The 22,863-nt window shown below is 35.1% G+C and overlaps 1 protein-coding gene across 1 annotated transcript; it reads right to left on the bottom strand.

Moving 5' to 3' along the window:
* Positions 1–107: 107 nt before the first annotated feature.
* On the bottom strand, positions 108–7,772 carry LOC130988308 (aldehyde dehydrogenase family 2 member C4). The gene is made up of 8 exons (XM_057912121.1): positions 7,511–7,772; positions 5,334–5,476; positions 1,541–1,924; positions 1,208–1,471; positions 1,000–1,137; positions 784–921; positions 639–700; positions 108–571 (listed from the first exon to the last, which is right to left on the bottom strand). The coding sequence occupies exons 1-8, from the start codon at positions 7,614–7,616 to the stop codon at positions 298–300; spliced, it is 1,509 nt and encodes a 502-aa protein (XP_057768104.1). The 5' UTR covers positions 7,617–7,772; the 3' UTR covers positions 108–297.
* Between the last annotated feature and the right edge of the window lie 15,091 nt (positions 7,773–22,863).

The following is a 22,863-nucleotide window of genomic DNA, read 5'->3' as shown; positions in this document are numbered from 1 at the left end:
TGATTGTGCAATTATCCACAATATAAGTTTCATGATGTGTCCTCCCCATGTGTCGCATTCAGCAAATCTGGGTTACATACAGTGCTTGTGCATCACCTATCTTTGAATTGCATAATACAAATGTAGGTTGCATTTATTAATACTAGGTTGTACATGTTATTGATTATTGGCCTGAAACAAGGAAAGCAAGAATGTATATTGTACAAATTCAGAAAGAAGTATATTGTACAAATTAAAATGCAATTCAAATTCGGATCGAGAAGAAACAAGGATTTGATCAAACATGGGGTGGGGGATTTAGAGCCAAGGAGAGTTGTGAATGGGCACGGCGACAGATTTAAGCTGAAGGTAGCTATGGAGAGACTCCATCCCCATATCCCTCCCAAACCCACTCATCTTGTAACCTCCGTAAGGAAGCGAATTACTAAACGCCAAGTAGCAGTTTATCCACACTATGCCCGCTCGAATCGACCGCGATACTGTGTTGGCAATGTTCAAGTCATTCGTCATCACCCCCGCCGCCAATCCATACTTACTAGCATTCCCCCTCTTGATCGCTTCCTCCACCGTCCTAAACCATCACCATATATATACTCCATTAATCAATTCATATGCAACACAATTAATTAATTACTTACTTGAACTTCATAACTGACATCACCGGTCCAAATATTTCTTCCTTGGCTATAGTCATCTCATCCTGAAAATTAAACCCAAATCTATGTGTCAAAAATATACTAATTAACTATTGCAACTTTCAATTTGGAATATATATATACTTACCGTTACGTCTGTGAAAATTGTAGGCTCAATGTAGTAGCCTTTGCTGGCGGCTGGCTTACCCCCTGCCAACAAAGTGGCGCCTTCCTTCTTCCCGATTTCGATGTATGAAAGAACTCTCTCGTATTGATTCTTATCCACCTATATATATATATTCAAACATCACCATATTAATTTATTAATCAAAAGATTATGAATAGAGATTAGCTGGGATCATACTTGGGGCCCTTGATGAACATTGGGATCGAAAGGATCGCCGACCACCCAAGATTTGACCTTCTCCACCAACGTAACTAGAAACTTATCGTATATCCCTTCTTGAACAAAAACACGCGAACCCGCCACGCAGATTTCCCCCTAAACAAGAGTTTAAATGTTAATGAACATAATTGAGATGGAATGGTAAAGAAATAGATAATGAATTTGCCTTGTTGTAGAGAATCGCGCGCACAGCGAGATCAACAACTTTATCAACATCCACATCGTCGAAGATTATGAAAGGCGACTTCCCTCCAAGTTCTAACGTCACCGGTTTCAGGTTACTGGCCGCGGCCGCCTGCATCACCAGCCGCCCTACTTCCGTGGACCCCGTGAAACTAACCTTATCGATGTCCATGTGAGAGCTTATCGCAGCCCCGGCAGAGTAGCCGTACCCCGTCACCACGTTCAGCACCCCGTCCGGGATGCCAGCCTGCATGCATGCGGGTGGAAAATCAACGAGTGTGACAAATGTGTGTACAGTCAACAAATTAATTATTACCAGCTTGGCCAAATGGGCGAGGAAGAGAGCGGAGAGAGGCGTCTGCTCGGCGGGCTTGACGACCATGGTGCAGCCGGCGGCCAGCGCCGGGGCGACCTTCATGGTGAACATCTGGGAGGGGAAGTTCCAGGGAATGATGTGGCCCACCACGCCTATGGGTTCCAGCAGCGTGTACCCGTGCAGCTGCCCGGCCATCCTCAACGTGGATCCGTGGATCTTGTCGGCGGCGCCGGCGTAGTAACGGAGGTTTTCGGCGGCGGCGGGGATCTCGGCGACCAACCCGATCCTGTACAGCTTTCCGGCATCGAGAGCGTCCAATGATGCCAATTCTTCCACGTTTTGGTCGATCAAGTCGGCCAACTTTAGCATTATTCTTCCTCTTTCCTGTAAGAACATTATTGTGTCTCATCTCATTTTCTTAATTCAATATGGTATGGGTTAATTTTGTTTATTTTTTATTTTTAGTTTTGATTTAGCCACTACGACAGTAGTGAATATCTCTTTCTAGCACAGACTTGGGAATATAGTGTGATACCAAAAACTTAAATAAAGATTTACAATTATTTGGTTGGTGGATAGAGGACATAAATATCATATTTTAATTTCAAATTATTAACAGAAAATTCTACAGATTAGACTACGAGTTTATATCGAATAAATCCACAAATTTATAGTTAGTAATAAAATAAATAACAAGTCGCAGACATAGAGATCAAACTTTTTTTAATTGAAGCTGAATCTCGAGTAGTGCGTGCGTTAACACAACATAATCCACGGCGGGAATCGTTCATTTAGAAAACTGTGTTTGTGGTATTAATTTAAAATTTAATTCACAATATTATCTGATTCTAAGATTAAGAGAGAGCAGCCGCCTAGCTCAAATGGCAAGTGGCAAAGTTGAGGCACAAACCAAGAATGATGGCCCTATATAACGGGAAATTTACAACAAAATTAATTCTTGGGCACAAATTATTTTATTTAAAGAACAATTCACAACAAATAATTGGTTTGGTTGTGAAAATACTTTATTTAAATGATGAACCAAACTTATTCTTAATTGAGAATTATCATATTTATGGGGCAATTTACAATCGAAAATATTTTTTACCATAAATTTAGTCTTAAATTCATTAATTAATGGAAAAATAGTACTTTAAGCTAAAAAATTGCTATTTTTATTTTTATGATTATTTTTTAATCTTTACAATACGAAATAACTATTCACATATATGAACTCTAATTATTATAGAAACAATATACTCGCATGACCAGTTTGAAGAAAGAAACATAATATTTGGTCACAAATTGAAAAAACACAAAATCTAGCCATTTTTTTTAACGTTTTATGACTGTTTTGCCCTTAATTAGCGCAGATCAAACTTCGGGTCAGATTCAGATTTGCGCGCGGGTTAGGCACACATGACACTATTAGTGCCATATACTCAGTATTGCACGAATGGTACTTATAGACATATTAGTGTCATTAGTGCTATACGCATCGTACTTATGTCCATATTAGTGTCATTAGTGTTATATACCTGTGTGCTGATATTATTTAGATGAGTACAATTATATGACCATTTTGAACACTTTCCTGCAGTAGGGTTTAGATTATCCATTTAAGGTTTAGATTATCATTTAGGGTTTAGATTATAATTTCGGGTTTAGATTCTCCATTTAGTGTGCTGCACGAATGATACTTATGACCATATTAGTGTAATATACACTCTTATGTAGTGTTGCACGAATGATACCTATGACCATATTAGTGCCATATACTTAGATTTTTTTTTTGGTTGGCATATATAGCACTATTAGTGTCATATGTGTCTAACTCGCGCGCAAACCCGAATTCGACCCGAATCCAATCCGCTCTAATTAAAGGCAAAACAGTCTTTACACATAATAAATGTCCAGATTTTGTGTTTTTTCAATTAATGACCAAATATTATGTTTTTCTTCTTCAAAATGACTATTTCAAATGCGCTCTCATTATTATATACTCCTATACCCTTGTAATTTTATTCGATTTTTCATTATCAAACAAATTTTTTTGAAATTAAAAATCTAAATCGAACAAACTTTATATTTGGATTTAATTCGACTCGATATTTCACTGTCGCTGAAAACTGATCACCCTTAAATGCCACCACATATGTATGTGCATATTATTAATCTAATAAGTGAGCAATAATATCATGCTGGCGTAAACCCACCTAAAATCTGGCTTCTCCACCTAAAATCTGGCTCTCCGAATGTATTTACTTTTTAATAATGCTATTTGGACAAAATACGTTCAGATAAAATATGACTAAATATTTTTAAATATAAATGTATTTAAAATTTTTGATTCAAAATAAAAAGAAATTTAGTTAGTTTCATTGTTTTCTCCATATTGTAGATTTTTAATAATTTTTAACAACTTTTTCAATTTTTATTATTTTTAAGGTACAAAAACTAAAAAAAAAAAATACTAATAATTGAAAAATCGTTAAAAAATTACAAAAAAAACTACAATGTGTAAAAAATGATAAAAGTAACTAAAATATTTTTAAATAAATTATGTTTTTAAAATATATATATGTTTTTATCCGAATAAATTTTATCCAATTAATACGACTCTGTGTTATTAGTGATGGCACCGACACCATAAATGATTAAAGTAAAAAACAAACTTTTCAAATTACTTTTCCGACCAAGCAGAGCAAATGGGAAGGACTTCAAGGACACGAGGAGCTTTGTCCTATCTTAAAGTTTGCAATGATAAGGACAAGCTGCTGCTATCCCTCTGAAAAACTGCCCCATATTTTTTTAATACAAATTTTAGTAAAAAAAATGATACATTCTTTATATAGTAAAAAAATAATTTTATTATTATATGAAATAAATGAATTAAGATTAAATTTAAAGTGATTTTTTGTAAATAACATATATTTGTAAAAATAAAAGATGATAAAAAAATATAGGCCTATATATACTAAAATAAAAAGTGCCCTATTTTTCGTAAACGCTAAAAATAGTAATTGTACCGCATTTTTCGTGGACATAAGAAATAACAAAATTATAATTAATATTCCCTCATAAAATAGGTGGTGATTTTTTTTTTTTGATAAATTACTTAAATAGATACATAAATTGCACGACTGATCGGAGAAGTCAACACCACTAGGCGAAATATGAAGAAGATGATCAAGACTAAAGATAATCTAAAATATAAAATTAACCATGGACGGGTCAAAGAAGAATCGAAGATGAAAAAAGTAGCCAATGTTGGAGGCAATCAAGATTGAAGGGTTATCATTGATTAAAATAAATATAATGGTAAGCATGGAAGATGATAAAAGGAGTGAGACCAATTTGTAACAAGCATGAGCTACATCAAGACTCAAGTATGATTGTTAGTCATGAGCGGACCAATGCCGATATTAATGGCAGAGAAATCCCTTAATTTGAAGATCACGAAGATACAATTCTTATTAGAGTTTGTGCACGAAAAGCTTAAAAGGACAAAATTATCCTTCTGCATTTGGATCCGAAAGGATGATAATTTCCTTAGCTTACGATTGCTTATAATTAAATAGATAGTTTTTTTTTTTTTTTTCTCATGTATGCACACTTCTTTAATCGCTTCTTGACTATACAATTCTACTTTTATTATTGTTCTATCGGCATCGCCTTTACTCAACAAGAATATAGAGTTGACTCTACAATAAAACGCATATAATATAAATATTTATATACCACGAGAAACATTAGTAATATTTAATGCAATAAATGTGAAATTAAAACTTACAGAAGCAGGCAAACGAGGCCATGGGCCATTATCAAAAGCATGACGAGCAGCTTTGACAGCCAAATCAACATCATCCTTGTCACCTTCCGCTATTTTTGCTATTACTTCTCCATTTCTTGGGTCTATTGTCACAAATGTTTTCCCTATATTTATTCACAATTTCCCCATCAATTTATATTATTAACCTACTCAAATCACAGCATTAGTAAGTATTACCCAACAATAAAGCGAAAAACTTGTTTGTTTGGGAATTAATCCCACGTAAATCTTTGTACCATAAAAATTGTCTCTCATAAAGGAACATTTTTCCTATCCACATAAATATTTCTTCTGACAACATATTTGATATCTAAATTAAAGCGCTGCCCTAATTTCTCAAATAAACACCAATCTTCACTATCTCATGATTCTCTCACCGTCTTATGTTTCTTTCTAATTGCAATTGCAACAACGTTGAAGAATCATTATTTTTTTTATTTTAAATTTAAAAGATAGAGATAGATGGGTAGAAATTAAAGTAGAGTTAGTTCTTTCAAGAGAGCAACCATTTTAGCGTGTTCCTCAGAATGAGCATACAATTTGTTAAAACATCTCAAACAAAAACTCTCTTAGAAAGTTATTCAAAAAAAAAAAAAAAACTCTCTTAGAAAGAAAAGGAGGAGTCAGATGGCTTTTTAGGGCAGTAATTTAGGTTGATTTGGAAATTAGGAAAATAATTTTCGGACTTATAAAAATAGGACACTAATTAATAAGTATTGCATCCGTAGGACATTTCTCGGCCAATTATCGAATTTTCGGACTTTCCCGCATGGATCAAGCACACGACATCCTATCTGGAGCCGTAAAAATGACGTGCTTGCCACATAATCAACCCCTCCGTGCGGGTTGCCATGTGCTTGGTCCGTGCAAAAAAGTCTCAAAATTCAATAATTGGCCTATAAATGTCCTACGGGTGCAACGCTTATTAATTAGTGTCCTATTTTTACAAGTCCGAAAGTTATTATCCTAATTTTCAAATCAACCTAAGTTATTGTCCTAAAAAAATCCTCTGATAACCAAATTTCCAATTGGATTGAACTAACGAAAAGTCAAAGCGACGAAAACTTATCATGTTGATGCTATATAAATTCGGTCACACTCACTCCTAGTCCTAGTTCTAGCTACATTTTTCTTCAAAGTGTTTAACTCTACATTTATTGCCTATTGAACTAATACGAGTTCAATCTTAATTACAGAAGAGAAATTAAAATGAATTTAATGATTGGCTACGAAACAATTTCCATCTCCTGCGGATTATTCGAGGTTCTAACTAAATTAACAGAGAGTCTTAATTTCTTGTCAAGAAAGCTATAGAACAGAATAATTTATTCTATGAATCCCAATCTATAGTTTGTATATATAGTCCCGTAATTAGAATTTAATTAATTTTTCGAAATCGTAAAGAAATAAGTAGTGATGAGGTGACGGAGTCTCTTAATTGTCAACATGCCGGAAGTATTGAACGTCCATGCGCGCGTAGGTCCACACAACCAAATTAATACTTCATAAATATAGATTCGGACAGTTAAAAGGTTGAATATAGAGAGAGAGAGACCTGAGATAAAATAAAAATTATTTTTAAAATATAAAATATGAATTATTTCAATGCTTAGATAATTAAGAACGATTGATTCATCACTTTAATTTGTTGGATGCATGAATTCATAGTACTGGAAACTTCATAAGGAACAAAAATTTTAATTTTTGAAATTCAGACATTTACACAATAAATTCAATCATATTCTACGTATAATTTAAACATTTGCACTACAATTATTAAATTATGGGTATATCAACGGTGTAAATTTGCTTTTAATTTATATTCTAATTCTAAGAGTTATTCATAACTTAAAATATATAAATAGATAGATAAGATAGATGGATTGGAAGTTAGTATATTTTAGAAGGTATAGTGAATTAGTAAAAGAAATAATCTGATAATTATGGACATCTACACTAAATATCCAACTTATGGATGAATCAAAGAGGATCAGAGAGACACCCAAAAGGCAAAAAGAAGTAGCTTCCTCCGATCCAATAGGAGATACACAAGCAATTAATCTAATAAATTAAGCACCAAAAACCAGAGATTATAAAGTCACGCTCATGTATGCGTGTATATATATGAAGAACATAACCTGATACAGCATCGAGAAATTGGCCGTTGATGAAGAGCTGAGTAAACTTGATTTTGGGTAAATTGAGGTGAGACTCCAAACTTCCGCTTTCGTTTTGTAGCGTCATTGCTTCTGTTTCAAGATGTTTTCTGGTGTTGATTGAAGCCCAATGGACTAAGCTCCATGTGGTTTAAATAAGAGAGAGAGAGAGAGAGAGCATGCCAGTAGAGATGGCTGGATCATGGGTCCTGCTTCGTCCAGATTCCTATTCAATTTTTTTTACATGGGTCCGGATCGGATCCAAATTTATTGAATTCAAAAAAATGAGATTTAGATCCATATTCATAAGATTTACAGGGTCTTGGGTTTAGATCCATATCCATATTTTTTTGCTCTTTTAAAATAAATTTTAAATTAACTAAAAAATCATAATTATTGGCTAGAGTTTCAACAATCATTTTAAAATAAATAATTACACTACATTCCGTAAAAAATATTATAAGAATTCATATAAGCAAAAATATAATAATCAAATACTATTAGTAGTAGACTATTATAAGAATTCATATAAGCAAGAATATAATAATCAAATACTATTAGTAGTAGACTAGTAGTTCAATAATATATCGAAACAATTTTTGTAATTGTTCAAATACATATTTTATGTTATAGCTACTTACAACATCATCAATATCCTAAAGAAGGCTTAAAAAAATATCCTAAAGAAGTTTAGAAAAAAAAAATATATTGAGATACACATTTATTTTAATTAAATAGGTATAAAAGAGATAAAAATTTATCATCATATCATTAAAATCAATTTATTTCTATATATCTTCATCACATTATTCAGTAACAATGGAACAATATATCTTCTATTTTACCTTGTAATAAGAAAAATAATATTATGAATACAAATAAAAGAGATAATAATAATTAAAAAAAAATTAAATTAACATAAATGTTACATAAAAATAAAAATAATCGAATTTTTAGGGTATAATTACATACAAATAAAAATAAAACTATATATTTTTTTTTATATATAATTGGATTCGCGGGACCAGATCTGGGACTCAAAACTCTTGCTCCAAATCCAAAAAATTTAGAAATAATTCACATTTGATCTAGATCCATCAGGTCCATTTTCTGCAAGATCCTGATTCAAGAAAAATGTTTTAAATCTGCGGATCTAGATCCGGTCCAAGATCCACGGTCAATCCTACACAATTGCACTCGTGCACTTGCGATATTTTAAGAAATTAGCGAATAAGTTTTTGTGTGGTGCAGAGGACACCTGTGTGCAGGTTGCTTATTTGATTATATATTTTATGCCTCTTGTAATTCTTTAAAAAAAATCTTAAAGATTAGTGACGGTTAATTGAGGAATTAATGGATGATTAATTTAATTTCCATGTTCATTTACTCATCTGGTTAACTGGCCTTATGAATTTTTATTAAGATATTTAATTATAAAACATATAAGTATTTTTGGTTCAATTAAAATGATTCTACAGATTAGATCAATGAATCAAGTTGGCCCAGTAATTTCTTAAAATACACAATAAACACCGCACATTTATATTGATCACACATGCAATAATTACCATGTGATGGTATATTGATAATTAAAAATTATAAATTTATAAATATTATTTTGTGTGTGACATTTGGGGCAAAGTGCAAGCCATTAGAATTTGAAATGTTGCCGAATTTAGTGCAAAGCCTTGGAATAGTATTTAGAATCGTTTTTATTTTTTCACTTATTTCTCTATTTCCGCCCAATAGTAGTATACTTCCTAGGATCCAAAATAACCTATTAATTCCTTATTTTTATCTAACTAAAAGCATGAAGACGGGTTAAGCTTAATTGTTTAGAAATTACTAAAGTTTCATCAAATTTTAATTTCACATGTAAATTTTGTTGTTTAGTATGATAATTATTAAATTGATTTAATCTAATTTTATTATTTAATCATGATTTTGGTCAAATTTATTGTTGGCATGACTAGCAAAATAATTGATGTTGAATAATCGTTCTTATATGGTAAATGGTAATCGATCGATAAAAGTGATATCAATTATTTGACTAGTTATGTCGATAGTACAATTGATTGGAGTCTTGATTAGTGGCAAAATCAGATTATATCAATATTTTAATAATTGACATTTCAAACATTGAAATTGTTAGACAAAATCATATTAAATTAATAGTTCTGTAACCACCACGCCAAATATTAAAATCTATATATAAAATTAGAATTTCATAAAAGTTGAAAACTTTATAGACAAAACCCTTTATATATAATTATGCACAACCAAATTTAACCGAAGTAATCAAAATTAATGAAAGAGCTAATGCATGCCTTATTTTTTCTTCGTCTTAATTGCGAAGAAGGAATCTCTCTCCTTTTTATATTGAGAATAAGAGATGGCATGTCAGCGTGGGTCAGCCTATTTATTGCCCTAACTCTTGTATGAGCAAAATGCATTTCCCCCTTTCTTATCCGCCATTTCCTATTTATTTTAACCGACTAACCATATTTTTTATTTAGTTTCCAACATTATTTGTGCAGAAATCAAATTAATATTCAATATATTAATATACTTTTGCAGCCCGCTTGCCATGTGCGGCCATGTGGATAAATTTGTTGGCTGAAATTCTGGAGAGAAATAAGGCCCAAAGATATAGAGATCAGAGAGAATAAAGAGATTTTTTTGGATAAATTATATAAATGAATAAAGAAAATTAAAAATTGCAGGATGGTGAATTCGAATTCAAGACCTTAGATTTTGGGTGTTAATCACTTACTAGTTGATCAACACACGCACACACTAAAGAGAATTTTATTTTGCTCAGGTGTTGTGTGTTTGGAGTTTTTCAACCTCATAAAAATGGACAACTTTTAGGTTTTCAGAGTGGATTATCAAACCCAAGTCTAGATTGACTGATGCCAACTTCATTGAGAAAAATTGTCAAGAAAAAAAACACAAATTAATCAAGAAAAATAAGGACCACCAACAGGTAGCTTTTACGCTAGAATATTATAGCACAGTGATGAAATCAGGTTATTATTAAATTATTAGAAATGTAATTTGAGGTTTCAGATATAAAATAGTAAACTTATTAATTTTTTTTTTGAGGGGAGTAAACTTATTAATTTTTATTATTATTATTTTAAACAAGAGACTATAATGAATAAAATATTAATTATGAATATAATCAATTTATTCCAAAAATAAGGTTCGGTCAGACTTATAGAATTCAAAAACTTGGCCTAAAAAATCAATCCACTTATCCAATCGGACTAGGGATGGCAACGGGCCGGATTTGGACCGGGTCTGACCAATACCAGATCCAGATCCGTTTTCATATACCAGATCCAGATCCGTGGATCTGACAATTTTGGATCCAGATCCAGATCCGTCAGATCCGCGGGTCCACGGGTCCAGATCCGTGGATCTACTATTTTTAAATTAAATTAAAAAAAATCACAAAATCAACAACATCTAATTTCCATCATGAAAAATATAACACAAAATACTTTTTATCTAATTACTTTTAGTTTTTATTATTTTGAATATAATTTATTTATTATTTTTAATTTAGTTAATATTATTAGTAAACTAAATATAAAATATAAAATAAAACGGATCCACGGGTCGGATCTGGGCCGGATCCGGATCTAAAATTTCAAGATCCAGATCCAGATTCGTTTTCAAAACTGAGATCCAGATCCAGATCCAGATCTATCGAGTCCAAAAAATTGAGATTCAGATCCGTAAAAACGGATCTGGATCTACGGATCTGGACCGGGTCCAAGATCCACTGCCATCCCTAAATCGGACCACTCTAGCTAATTTCAAGCCCAAAAATGGTTGGAATTTTCAAGTTAATAAGTTTGACTAATTTCGTTATATGTTTCCTTCATTTTTTTAAAATTTTTTTTAGGGAAGTTTCCTTCATCTATGTCCTTCAAATCCACAAAGTGGATATTTTTTTCTCTTTTTATCCTAATTATTTCATGAAAAATTAGAAAGATATAGAATTTGTCATTAATAGAATGGGCACAAAATTGAAAGTTATGCATCATTTTATAACCATGAAATTTTGAAAAGGAATATTTATTTAGGGACAACATTCATTTATTAATAGGACACTTAAAAAAGAAAGGGGGTAATGTTATAAATATAAATAACCATTTGAAATAAATATATATGTTTTGTATCTACACTCATGAAAGTAGATACATTCATTTATTAATAGGACACTTAAAAAAGAAAGGAAGAAATGTCATAAATATAAATAACCATTTGAAGAACACGAGTTATGGCCATTTTTATAATTTCAGTTCAAAATACCCTTGACTTCGCGGATCCTACTCTACCTAGCCCAAACCCATACACGTTATTCTCCCTCTGTCTCTCTCCCCCCTTTCTCTTGGCACAAATGAGCATAATTGTGTCAAGTATACCTAATGAATGACACAATTGACACGAATTTATCCATTTGTACCAACTGTACAATCATTCAATCTTTAATTACATTTGACACAAATGAGCATAAAGTGTACCTAATGAAAGACACAATTAACACGAATTTACCCATTTGTATCAATTGTACCATCATAACCCGCGTGTCCCAACCCGAATACGAAGCTCAACTTGCGCGTAAATATTGAATTTCATTGCTCAATATGACTATCTCAAAAGTTGACTCTATTTTATAACTAATTCAATTTTTTGAGATTAAGAAAAGAGTGTGCCACATTAAAGGATAACATAACTATATATCACTTTATAAATAATTGAAAAGGTAAAATTTGATTTGATATGTCAAATAAATAAGTTATCCAGGGCCGGCCCTTGTGTGTTTCAAGCGGGGTAATGGCCTAGGGCCCCAAATTTTTGGGGGCCCCAAAATATAAATTCAATATTAATATTATATCTTCAAAAAATCCTTTCACTACCTAAAGTCAACGATCAACAACAAGATAAAAAAAAAAATTATTACTAATTTCTAACCCCAAGTGGTAACAGAACATAGAACGCCTCTATGTTGCATAAATTTATATTCATAACCATAAAAGGCTAATTTTATTGGATGAGAATAAGTTGCATAAATGTTGTGTTAAACTTCCAGATGTCCTGAAAATATAAAGATAAATTTGACATTGATGCTCAAGATTTATTTTCTGAAATGCGAGTGCTACAAATGTGTTTACCACAAATGAAGTCCATTAATAAAGTTCTTTAGTTTGTTAAACTTTTAAATTGTTTTCCTAATGTTTCTATTGCATATAGGATATTGTTGACTATATCGGTTACAGTAGTTCCAACTGAAAGAAGTTTTTCAAAATTAAAATTAATAAAATCATATTTAACTAGGGCCCAATTTTTTGTTTTCGTCTAGGGCCCCCGAAATATCAGGGCCGACCCTGAGGTTATCATGTAGCTTTCCAATAAGATTATCGTTATTCAACTGTGACCAATTTTTCCGATGAGGCTAACAGTAATTCAACATATGAGCAATATTTCCATCTAATTAATCGTAGATATTGTGAGCACGGTTGATTTACGATTAATCTAACCGAAATATAGGTCATGATTAGTCTCATTGAAAATCTGGTCACATTTGAGTCACGTGAAATCGTTGAAAAATTGGTCATGTGATTTACATGCATTTTTCACTCATATGATGTGTTAGTCTTGTGCTTTATTGAGTGTTTTCCTAGCTAAAGTTGAGTTGTTTAGCTTTGAATTTGCTTATTGTGTGGATTAGACTACTCGTCCATGTTTCTGTTGTTTTGACAGATTCTTGGGCTTGCTTGGAGAATGTTTTGAGTATATATATGCAAGAAGTTCAGGAAAATACGAGTTCGTGGGTGCAAATGGAGCTCAAATCGAATGTCGAACGAGAAAGATCGGACGTCGGAAAGTATGCGTGTCGTCGCCACATTCATGACCGCGCCTCATGGAGGTCCCGCAGGGCAAGGGCCGCGGCCGCGAGCCACGACCGCGGGGCAGTCCAGGGAATTCGAGGAGTCCACGTGGGGAAGGAACGCGGGCGCGCGACCAGGCCGCGCTACTCGACGCCAGCCGCGGTCCAGCCCGCGGCCGCGTGCCCTGACCGTGGATCCACCGCTTTTTCAAGTCCAAATTCGGATTTTTTAGTTAAAACACAATTTTTTGGAGTGGAAAATAAGCCAGAAGACCTTGGGCATATAAAAGAACCCCAAAACACTTTGAGCGGGGGACTTTTACTTTTACTTTTCTGGAGAGCTGAGAGACGGACGGCGAAGACTTCAAGAGCAAGAACTGAAGATTCATATTTTTTTCCCCTACGGTTTATTTGTGAATGTTTATTTTTATTCTTGATTTTCCATTGCTAGTTCATATGTCTATATGTGGCTAGTAATCTTTTATCCTAGAGTTTAGGAAGTAAACATATTTGGATTCTTGACAGTTTTGATTCAATTAATCAGATTTATTGATCCTTTTTATGTTCTTGTGCATGTTGTTTGCTTTATTGCCCGATCACCAATGTATCACGATCATCTACATCACAGTGGCCAGTATTATATGAAAGCATAGATTCAAATTTATCATAAAAACACACTTAAAACATTAGACTAAAAAAAAATCACACAAGATGAAGCAACAATATAAATATTCAAAGATAGATCATAATTATAAGTGAATCTGCAAATAGCCATCGTGGCTTGAAAGTTGAAAGCGTAAAGCGTGAGTGACGTAAAAAATTTAATTAGTTAATTTGTCAAAGAATTCTAATTTTGATAGGATTTATCTATGTTTAAGTTAGTTACTTATTTGTTAATAATTGTGATCTTGATCAAATACACGAAGATACGTATGGAATCAATTTATTTATATTTGAAGAAAAAAATGTTAATAATTGAATTTAATGGTTATATATATATATATATATATATATATATAGGGTAGTGCTATTCAATGGTCTTCCCTTAGTCTATAATATAAGACTAAATCAACACCCTCTATTAAATAAATCCAACGGCTGGATTACCGTTTCTAATGGGCTGTGTAATTCATCCCATTAAATATAATATTCAGCAGAAATGGTGTCGTAAGGGTATTATAGGAATTGGATTTTGACCTTCCATATCTTTGATTTGTTTCATTCCGATTCTCAAGCAGCAAAAAAAATAGGAAAGTGAACATTTGCCATTAAGATTTGCCATGATTACAACTCATTATTTTCAAGGGAGTTACACGCTTTTCAATTAATTGATTCCTACCTAATAATTCATTCGAATGAAATGATGTGTGTGAATTAAAACTTGAAGTAAAATATTATGTATCTACACAAAAAATTTAATATCTTCTGGAAAAAAAAAAATTTAAGTTCATTCCACCCAAAGCAAAGCAAGACCGCCGAAGGAGGAGTAGGGTTTTTCTTCATCAATTGTGCGAAAATATCGATTGCCATGGGACGAACTAAAGCTACTACACCGGGTGAGATGAGCGAATCTGTTCTATAATGATTAGATTTGAAAAGTTTGAGGTTTCCATAAACTTTTTTGTATTTGGGTTCATTTGCTTTCCCTACATACTTTTGTAAAATTCAATTTTCGTATTGATTGAGGGGTTTTGAAGTATTGTGTGGTACCTATTTGTGTTTTTTGGGTGCATAGATCCGATAGCACGTGTTGTAAAATTTAATATTTTTTGGGGTTTGAGATGGATAGATCTAGTAGAAGAAATGCATAATTTTTTGATTTATATTTTTTTTGTGGTCCCTTTTTGTGTTTTTAGTTTTTTCTGGTTTAGTTTTTTTGATTTTTTTTTCCAATGGATTTTGGCTGTTTAGGAGATTATGAAGGGACAGTCTACACACATCGTAAAGCTTCGAAAGTCAAAGAACGTGGAGAAACGACGACAGGACCTGGTGTGAGGATGCGTGGCAGATATGCGCAGGGCGGCATTGACGACGTCCAGCTGAATTAGCGTGGTGAGCGGAGCGTAGCGGCGTTGCTGGAAGCGGCTTGAAGAGCAAGCCACACTCTGCGCAGCTTTTAATTGGGGCGAGGGGGCGGCGCACAATGATGAATGCCTGATTGCATGAATTGTTTGTAGTTTATGCATGAATTATTTGTTCTAGCATCAACTGGGTCGATGAGGCGGCGCACCGTGATGAGTTTGGAGTGCAATGCAGAAATTGTAATATGCTTATATTGGATGAATGATATACTGAATTTTATGAGTATAGTGTATGAATAATATTTGAGGATAGAGTGAATATCGTTTTTGGTTCGCACATCAAGCTTGCAACAAGAATTGTACCTTTTTGTGTGCTGAATGATTTACTTTGTGGATATGAATATGCAGCGATTGTTGTATGAATTTTAAATATGTATGTTCTTATTATATGCTAAGTAAAAAAAAACGTATATGGTGAGGGTACCGTATTTGTGTGTGGTTGTCTCTCATTTTTTTAAATTTTAGGTTAAGCAATATTTGTTATATGTTTTAGTATGAATGAATTTACTTATCAATATGAATTATTTATAGTTGTATTATGAATATTAGATAAATTGTTGCGGATCGATGTGTAACTACTGTGTGATGGAATGTGGTTGGTAATTTTCTTTAAGTTGCATTTTAATATTTATATGTGGGATAATAAAATGAATTTTATGAGTATAGTTTATGAATAAAATCATGGTAATCCAACTGCAAAACTAAATAATGTATAAAGTAAATGTCATTGTAATGTTAATCATCATTGCTCTCATCCTCAATGACCTATCCTCAATTGCATGAGTCATGGCGAACAAAAAGTCTCTATGTTGGACTTCATATATAATAATATTCGTACTTACTTGATAAATGTGTTCATATGGTAAGTGCCTAAAAATTCGTAAATATATAATTATAATAGTATGTAATATGGCAATCCACGGCTGGAATCCCATTTTTTGAAGATTTCATTTTTCATTGGAAAATTGAAATTATTCACACGCAATTTTTGATTCAAGTGAACTTACATATTTCGTTCATACCTCAATTGATTAATATTAATTCAAGGATAACGTTCATAGAATAGGTGAAAAAAATCTCATGTCTTGAGGATTTCAGGTTTCATTAAAAAACGTGTAATTGTTCATACACAATTTTAATTCATCTGAACTTATATTTTTTGTTCATACGTAAGGTGTTTCATATTCATGCAATTATAAAAATAAAAATATAGATCGTAAAAAACTTTATAAAGGCTGAAAATGTATTCAAGTTCAAAAGCCATTAAAAAAGCCCAAAATCATTAAAACCCAACTGAAAAACTAAAAAATGTAAGAATAAATTGTGGCTATAATATTAATCATCATCGCTATCCTCCTCTACGACCTTTCCACAATTGCGTGAATCATGGCGAACCATAAATTCACGTTTCTTGCATCGTCTCTTCGATTTCTTGGCCTTAAGAAGCTCTTTCTCATAAGTAGACTTCAAACACTTCCCACTACCCTTTGTTTTTACAGGATCGGGAGGATGGAACGTTATTTCAGATGGAAGTTTGGATCCACATAAAACATCTGAATCAAACTACAACTTTTCATATCATGAATGAATAAAATTATGGTCATTGCATGAATAAATATTAGTACATTCGTGAATAAAAAGTTCTATGTGCATGAATCTAAATAGCTAATCTTTGATCTTACTACATATAGGAATCATCCTTGGAACACGCTGTTATTGAACGAATCAAATAATACATGATTACAGGGTATGATTTTTGATCTTATTAATGAATCAAAATATACTCTCGGTATGAATAATTACATGTATAATCGTGAAATAAAAACATAGCTTATATAATAAATTAAACAAACAAAACACTTAATAATCGTATTTGGTATTATATTTTGTGAAGCAATAAAACAACCATTGATATTAGTGGAAGGATTTTCAGAGAAGTAAAATAGTATATATAATAGTACAACTACATGTCTTACTTACAGGTATTGAAGCCATCGAAAAAACAAAAATAAAAATCAGTTCTGGGCAAATTCATGAAAACCTGGATTTTTCATATAAACTGGAAGGCTGCTAGCGTGAAGACGATGAAGACTCTCGAATCCTTTATCTCTATTAACGGATGTGGGAAAATATGGATGAATGAAAAAGATATGAAATTGTAAAGTGTATCAATGTGATCCCTTAAATTATGGGATGCAATTAATTAATGAAAATGTAATGACATTGTTAACCTTGTTTTGCATTTTCGGCTGATTACATTTTAATCCATTCAAACAACATCTGGCCGTCTATTTTAGTGAGATGGAGCGCTGAGATTGTGTCTTATTTTATAGGTTAAGACTAAGTCTTATTTTAGCGCAACCCTATATATATGTTGGGAACTTAATGGAATATCTTAATCCTTGTTTTGATGATACCAAAATTCATAGGTTTCTTTTGTAATAGACTAGAGCTGTTCGAACTCAAGTGTTAGAGTTCTTTTTCTAGTTTAGTTGATGTTCTGAAGACTGAAGACTGAAGACTGAAGTTGCCGACTGAAGCAACAGTCGAAAAATCAGTCTTGAACTGATTACTTAATGCGTGCCACGTGGAATCAGCGGACTGATACTAAAGTCAAGTATCAGTTAAACATTATTCCTTGGACTGAACCTCCAACGTTCAAAGGAAGCCACGTACTCCAGAAGTACAGCCGCATTAAATGCAGAGATCTCAGGATCGTCCTTTCTCTGCAGAGGTCATTCCTATTTGGTGATTACTTTTTCAGAACGTCGCATCTCCTGCTCTTCAACATAGTCGTTCTCACCAAACAAGGAACCTCGAAGATTGAAGCCTCAACCCAAGTTCAAATTACTCTCTAACGGAAGAAATCTTGAAGACCTTCTCCGCCAACGGATCTATTCAAGACTTCTCCTATAAATAGCACTCGATAATCACATCAATCTTCACCGATTCAACAACATAAGCTGAAACTCTGCCAAAATTGTTTCTCAGCCAAAGCTCAAATTCCTCAAAGCTTGAATCGAAGAAGAGAATCTCAAAGCCAAAAATCAGTCACTGCTGATTACATAAATTCTCTTAGACCTTAGGCAAACCTTGTTTATCCAAAGCCTAAGTCAAACTAACTCCAAAGAACTTGTTCTTTGAAGTTTAGTTGGCAAGATTTCAAACCTCCCTTCGACCGATAGAATCGAGTGTTTGAGTTGCAAAGGAGTTCAGGAATGTACTCTGTCTCCGTGAGATCCTAGTGCCAGTTCGTGCTAGGAGTGAGAAATCCAACAAGGTGTGTTGGTACTGAAGATTGGATCTTCAGTTGTTTCGGTTATGTGCACCCGCAAGCACACGTTTCGGTTTGCTGTGCACCCGTAAGCACTAGCATCGGTTTGCAGTGCACCCGTAAGCACTTGCAGAGTGAAGTTGTTGGTCTGATCAACCGACCGTGGATGTAGGAAGTGTTTTTCGAACCACGTAAAAATCTCTGTGTTATTTACAGCCTTCAATATTTAATTTCTTACTTGTGCTCTTCCCTTCTTACCAAGTAATATCAACTACTGTCTAGTGTCTACTGATCCGAGTCGACACTGATAACTGGTTTGGATACGGGTCGGATCCTTCGACTTGCACTAGGATACTCCATCAAGAGAGATAAGTTCATATTTAAGACTAGACTATAAGAGAGGGAGCATTCCAGTGTTGTAGTTTAGAGTTTAGGGAATAATTAGTTTTCTTTTGAGAATCTCAAACAACACATTAACCATCATACCTTTCATTTTTCTTTCTACTTAATATATCATATAACACAGACTAGTATATTAAGTATTCAAAGGTCAGAACTCGTTCTACAATCTGCCTAGAATTTCCTTCTATGTACAATCTTCTTAGAATTTCTTTCTACATAGTCTCCTGCTCTTAACTCCATATCATCAAACTAGAATGCTCTTTATTTATTTTAGGGTGAGATTTTTATGTAGCACTTTCTATAAAATAAATAAGTTAAGTATCAAGGCTCATAAAAAAATAAGTTTTGTAGCACATTCTCTCTCAATATCTAATGGTCCCCACATATATCACTTCTCTCTCTCAATATCTAATAAAAAAAATTATTAAAAATGTCCACATCCCCACAAAATCTCGGCCACAGCATTCAAATGAAAAAGTAAGTCAATTTTCGAATCTTCTATCAAAATCAATTTTGTCATATATTGTCTTTCTCTCTCTCTCTTCCTACACGAACCCTAGCCTCCCGTGTATGCACAGAATTTTCACGCCTCTCACTCTTTTGCTCAAGAAAATTTCCAAGTGAAACTACCGTGTGTGCACACCATTTCCCTCTCTTGTACAAGCTCAAATTTCACCCAATTTGAGAGCAAAATTTCACCCAATTTCACGCCTCTCACTCTTTTCTACAAACTACCTACCGTGTGTGGTTTGAAAATTGAAACCCCAAAGCCGTGTACTCCATAATAGAGCAAAAACGACTTCGTGAATTATTCTATCTTCTCAATTAACAATGAGTGAAACTGAATCCGACTACTCGAGAGAGGAAGAACAGCCTGTAGAACGAGGCCATCGCCCGAGTACATCGAGGAGGGAAAAATACCCGACGCCGAATTCGGTAAGTGACCGTGAAATATATTTGTTAAAATTTAAATTTATGTGTTTTGTATTGTTAAATTGTGCACAATAGTTGATTATTAGGTGTTTATGTATGGCATAATGTTGGTAATTTGCGAAATTTTGAATCTGGAAAGTAATTTGAACAACCGTGTACAACCGTGTATAGTTCTTCAGTACACGGTTATACACGATTAGGTATTTATGTGACACGATTAGTATTAAATGATTTAATATGCCCTAATTATGTATTTTCAACGTATAGATGTATTTTTCGTGCTAGATTTAACCGTGTACAACCGTACACGGTTTGTTCATCTGTACACGGTTGTACACGGTTGGTCTATAGTCTAAAACGGTTGTACACGGTTGGTCTATAATCGTACACGGTTGTACACGGTTGGTCTAGAATCGTAAACGGTTGATATTTTTTGATACTGATCATCATTTTGAATTAATTGCAGCCTCCGAGGCATGTTTGGTTACGTCCGTACATGCAAGGTTATGCCGGACGAATCAATCACTACATCAAGGACAAAACACTGAAGGAAGTGGAGACCTGTCTGACGCATTACCGGTGTTTTGAACAATTTAAGAAAGGTCCGTTTGGGCATTTACTTCAGTTGAAGAGGCAGGATAGTGCGAATGCCGCACTGCACCATCTTCTTGCACGGGAGTTGTATGACGAAGCATTCGGTCCGTGGGAGAAGTGGTTCCACGTTGGTGGACACGACATTCGATTCGGCGCAGTGGAGTATTGTCTGGTGACAGGGTTGTGCTTCGGGCCATCCCCGCAGCGTTTTGATCCTAATGTGGATCACCGTGTTGGGAAGCAGAGTCTATGGCACCGAGTTTTGAAAGGCAAGAAGGTGGAAGTGAAGGATCTGCGGAAGCGGTTCGTTAGCCGCAGTCTGGGCAACAGTGCCCAGGATTATTTGAAGGTGGTCAATATTCTCGTGGCGTATGATCTCATCTTCTGTCGGGATTATAAATACGTGCACGATTGGGTGTGGGCACTGGTAGAGGATGATCAGGCATGGATCGACTTCCCGTGGGGCTCTTACTCATTCCAGATTTTGTGCCATGGGATGAGTGTGTTTAAGAAGCATCCCGCGAAGATTACCGGTACTAGGAGGACGTACCACTTCTATGGGCCCATATGGGCATTACAGATTTGGTCGTACGAGGCCATTCCGAGGTTGGGCCGCGCGTGTGGGGCTCGTGACACGAGCTTCCAGATGCCACGATTGGTCAACTGGACGACTTGGAAGTCGGCTTCTGACTTCGCCCACTTTTTTGATGTCGATGAGGTAATTATTGTTGTTTTTTTTACAGTTTCAATCCTTTTATTATGTTATCATTAACGAATAATGAGAAATGATCGATTCATCTTTGTGCAGGACGAGTGTCACCGGACACTCGAACCGGTCGAGGAGGAGAATGATTCATGGTATTTGCAGACTCTGAGGCTTCCAGAGCCTTTTTCTGTACGATACCATCCTGGAGGGAGATATGCTGGCTTGACAGAGCCACTTGTACCGGAGCCGCCTCCTCCTGTTAGGCCTCCTCCTGTTAGGCCTCCCCCTGTGCCGAGGAGTAGCTCACGAGCAGAGAGGGCTCGTGAGAAGCAGCCTGTCCATGTCCATGTCGAGCGATATAGACAGACGTATGAGGAGCCGGCTGGCAGCCCGTCGAAGCGGCGCAGGTCAGAGGAGTTTGATGATCGCGAGCCTCAGGCAGATCGAGATGAGGATTATTGGAGGCGACGCGATGATGACCTGATTGCCCGTATCACACAGGAGCAGATCCGGACCGTGATCCCTGAGATGCGGCGCGAGATACGGCGCTGGCTTGTAGATGACGACTCTGAGCATGGACTGGTCGCCAAAATTACGAAGAAGGTCATAGCCGCTGTGAAGGACATCTTTGGGAGACGCTCTTCTTCGAGGAGGCATAGATCATCATCCAGCCATGCCAGTCGTCATAGACATAGGAGTGAGGAGTTCGACCAGCCGAGACCCAGTCACAGACGGTCTACATCTCACATTCCTAGTCCTAGGCGATCAGAGCGTGAGGATCCACCTCATGTGAGCCATAGGCACTTAGTTGGAGACATGGATCCGCCTCGTGGCAGTCAGAGACGATCAGAGCGTGGAGAGGATCCACCCCATGCGAGTCAGCGGCGATCTGCCTCACGTCACAGTGAGAGGGAGGCATCTATGAGGCGATCAGCCTCACATCATGGTGAGAGGCAGACATCTTTGAGGCGATCCGCCTCACGTCACAGTGATCGCCCAGGGCCATCGGCTGGGTACCATAATCCAGAGACCCATGCGCCTAAGACGGGGGATGTAGATGATGATCTGAATGTTTCCTGGACTTCGTCAGAGGAGGAGGCGGATGCTAGAGAGAGGCCTCACCGCTTGGTTATTGACCCGGCCTTGCCGTATGGTAAGGGGGTGCTGAAGGCGAAGAAGCGGGGCTTCAAGGCGTTTATGAGATCGCCGCCGGGTACTTTTGTGCAAGTGATCGAGACGGGTTACGTGATGTCCCAGGAGCTATTCCAACGAATTATGAATCCTCGCGAGGAGTTGGACGGGGAGGTATAATAATTTGATTTTACTGTGTTTCTTAAGATTTGCATTGTCCATAATTAATCATGATTTTTTTAAGCAGATATTAGACCTATGGAATCTGAAGGCTCTCCGACGGCTCCGCCAAAATCAAGAGTGGATAGCTCG

Source organism: Salvia miltiorrhiza, chromosome 6 (genome assembly GCF_028751815.1).
Source record: "Salvia miltiorrhiza cultivar Shanhuang (shh) chromosome 6, IMPLAD_Smil_shh, whole genome shotgun sequence".
Taxonomy (NCBI): Eukaryota; Viridiplantae; Streptophyta; class Magnoliopsida; order Lamiales; family Lamiaceae; genus Salvia; species Salvia miltiorrhiza.
Note: the sequence above shows the minus strand (reverse complement) of the source record. Positions and strands in the feature narration are given on the sequence as shown.

What these genes read in the sequence shown, in the direction of transcription:
- LOC130988308 (XM_057912121.1), bottom strand. Translation starts at nt 7,616, where the DNA reads ATGACGCTACAAAACGAAAGCGGAAGTTTGGAGTCTCACCTCAATTTA. An exon ending in ATTTCTCGATGCTGTATCAG is followed by an intron (nt 5,477 to 7,510) that starts GTTATGTTCTTC and finishes GAATAAATATAG; the next exon opens with GGAAAACATTTGTGACAATA. An exon ending in TCGCCCATTTGGCCAAGCTG is followed by an intron (nt 1,472 to 1,540) that starts GTAATAATTAAT and finishes GCATGCATGCAG; the next exon opens with GCTGGCATCCCGGACGGGGT.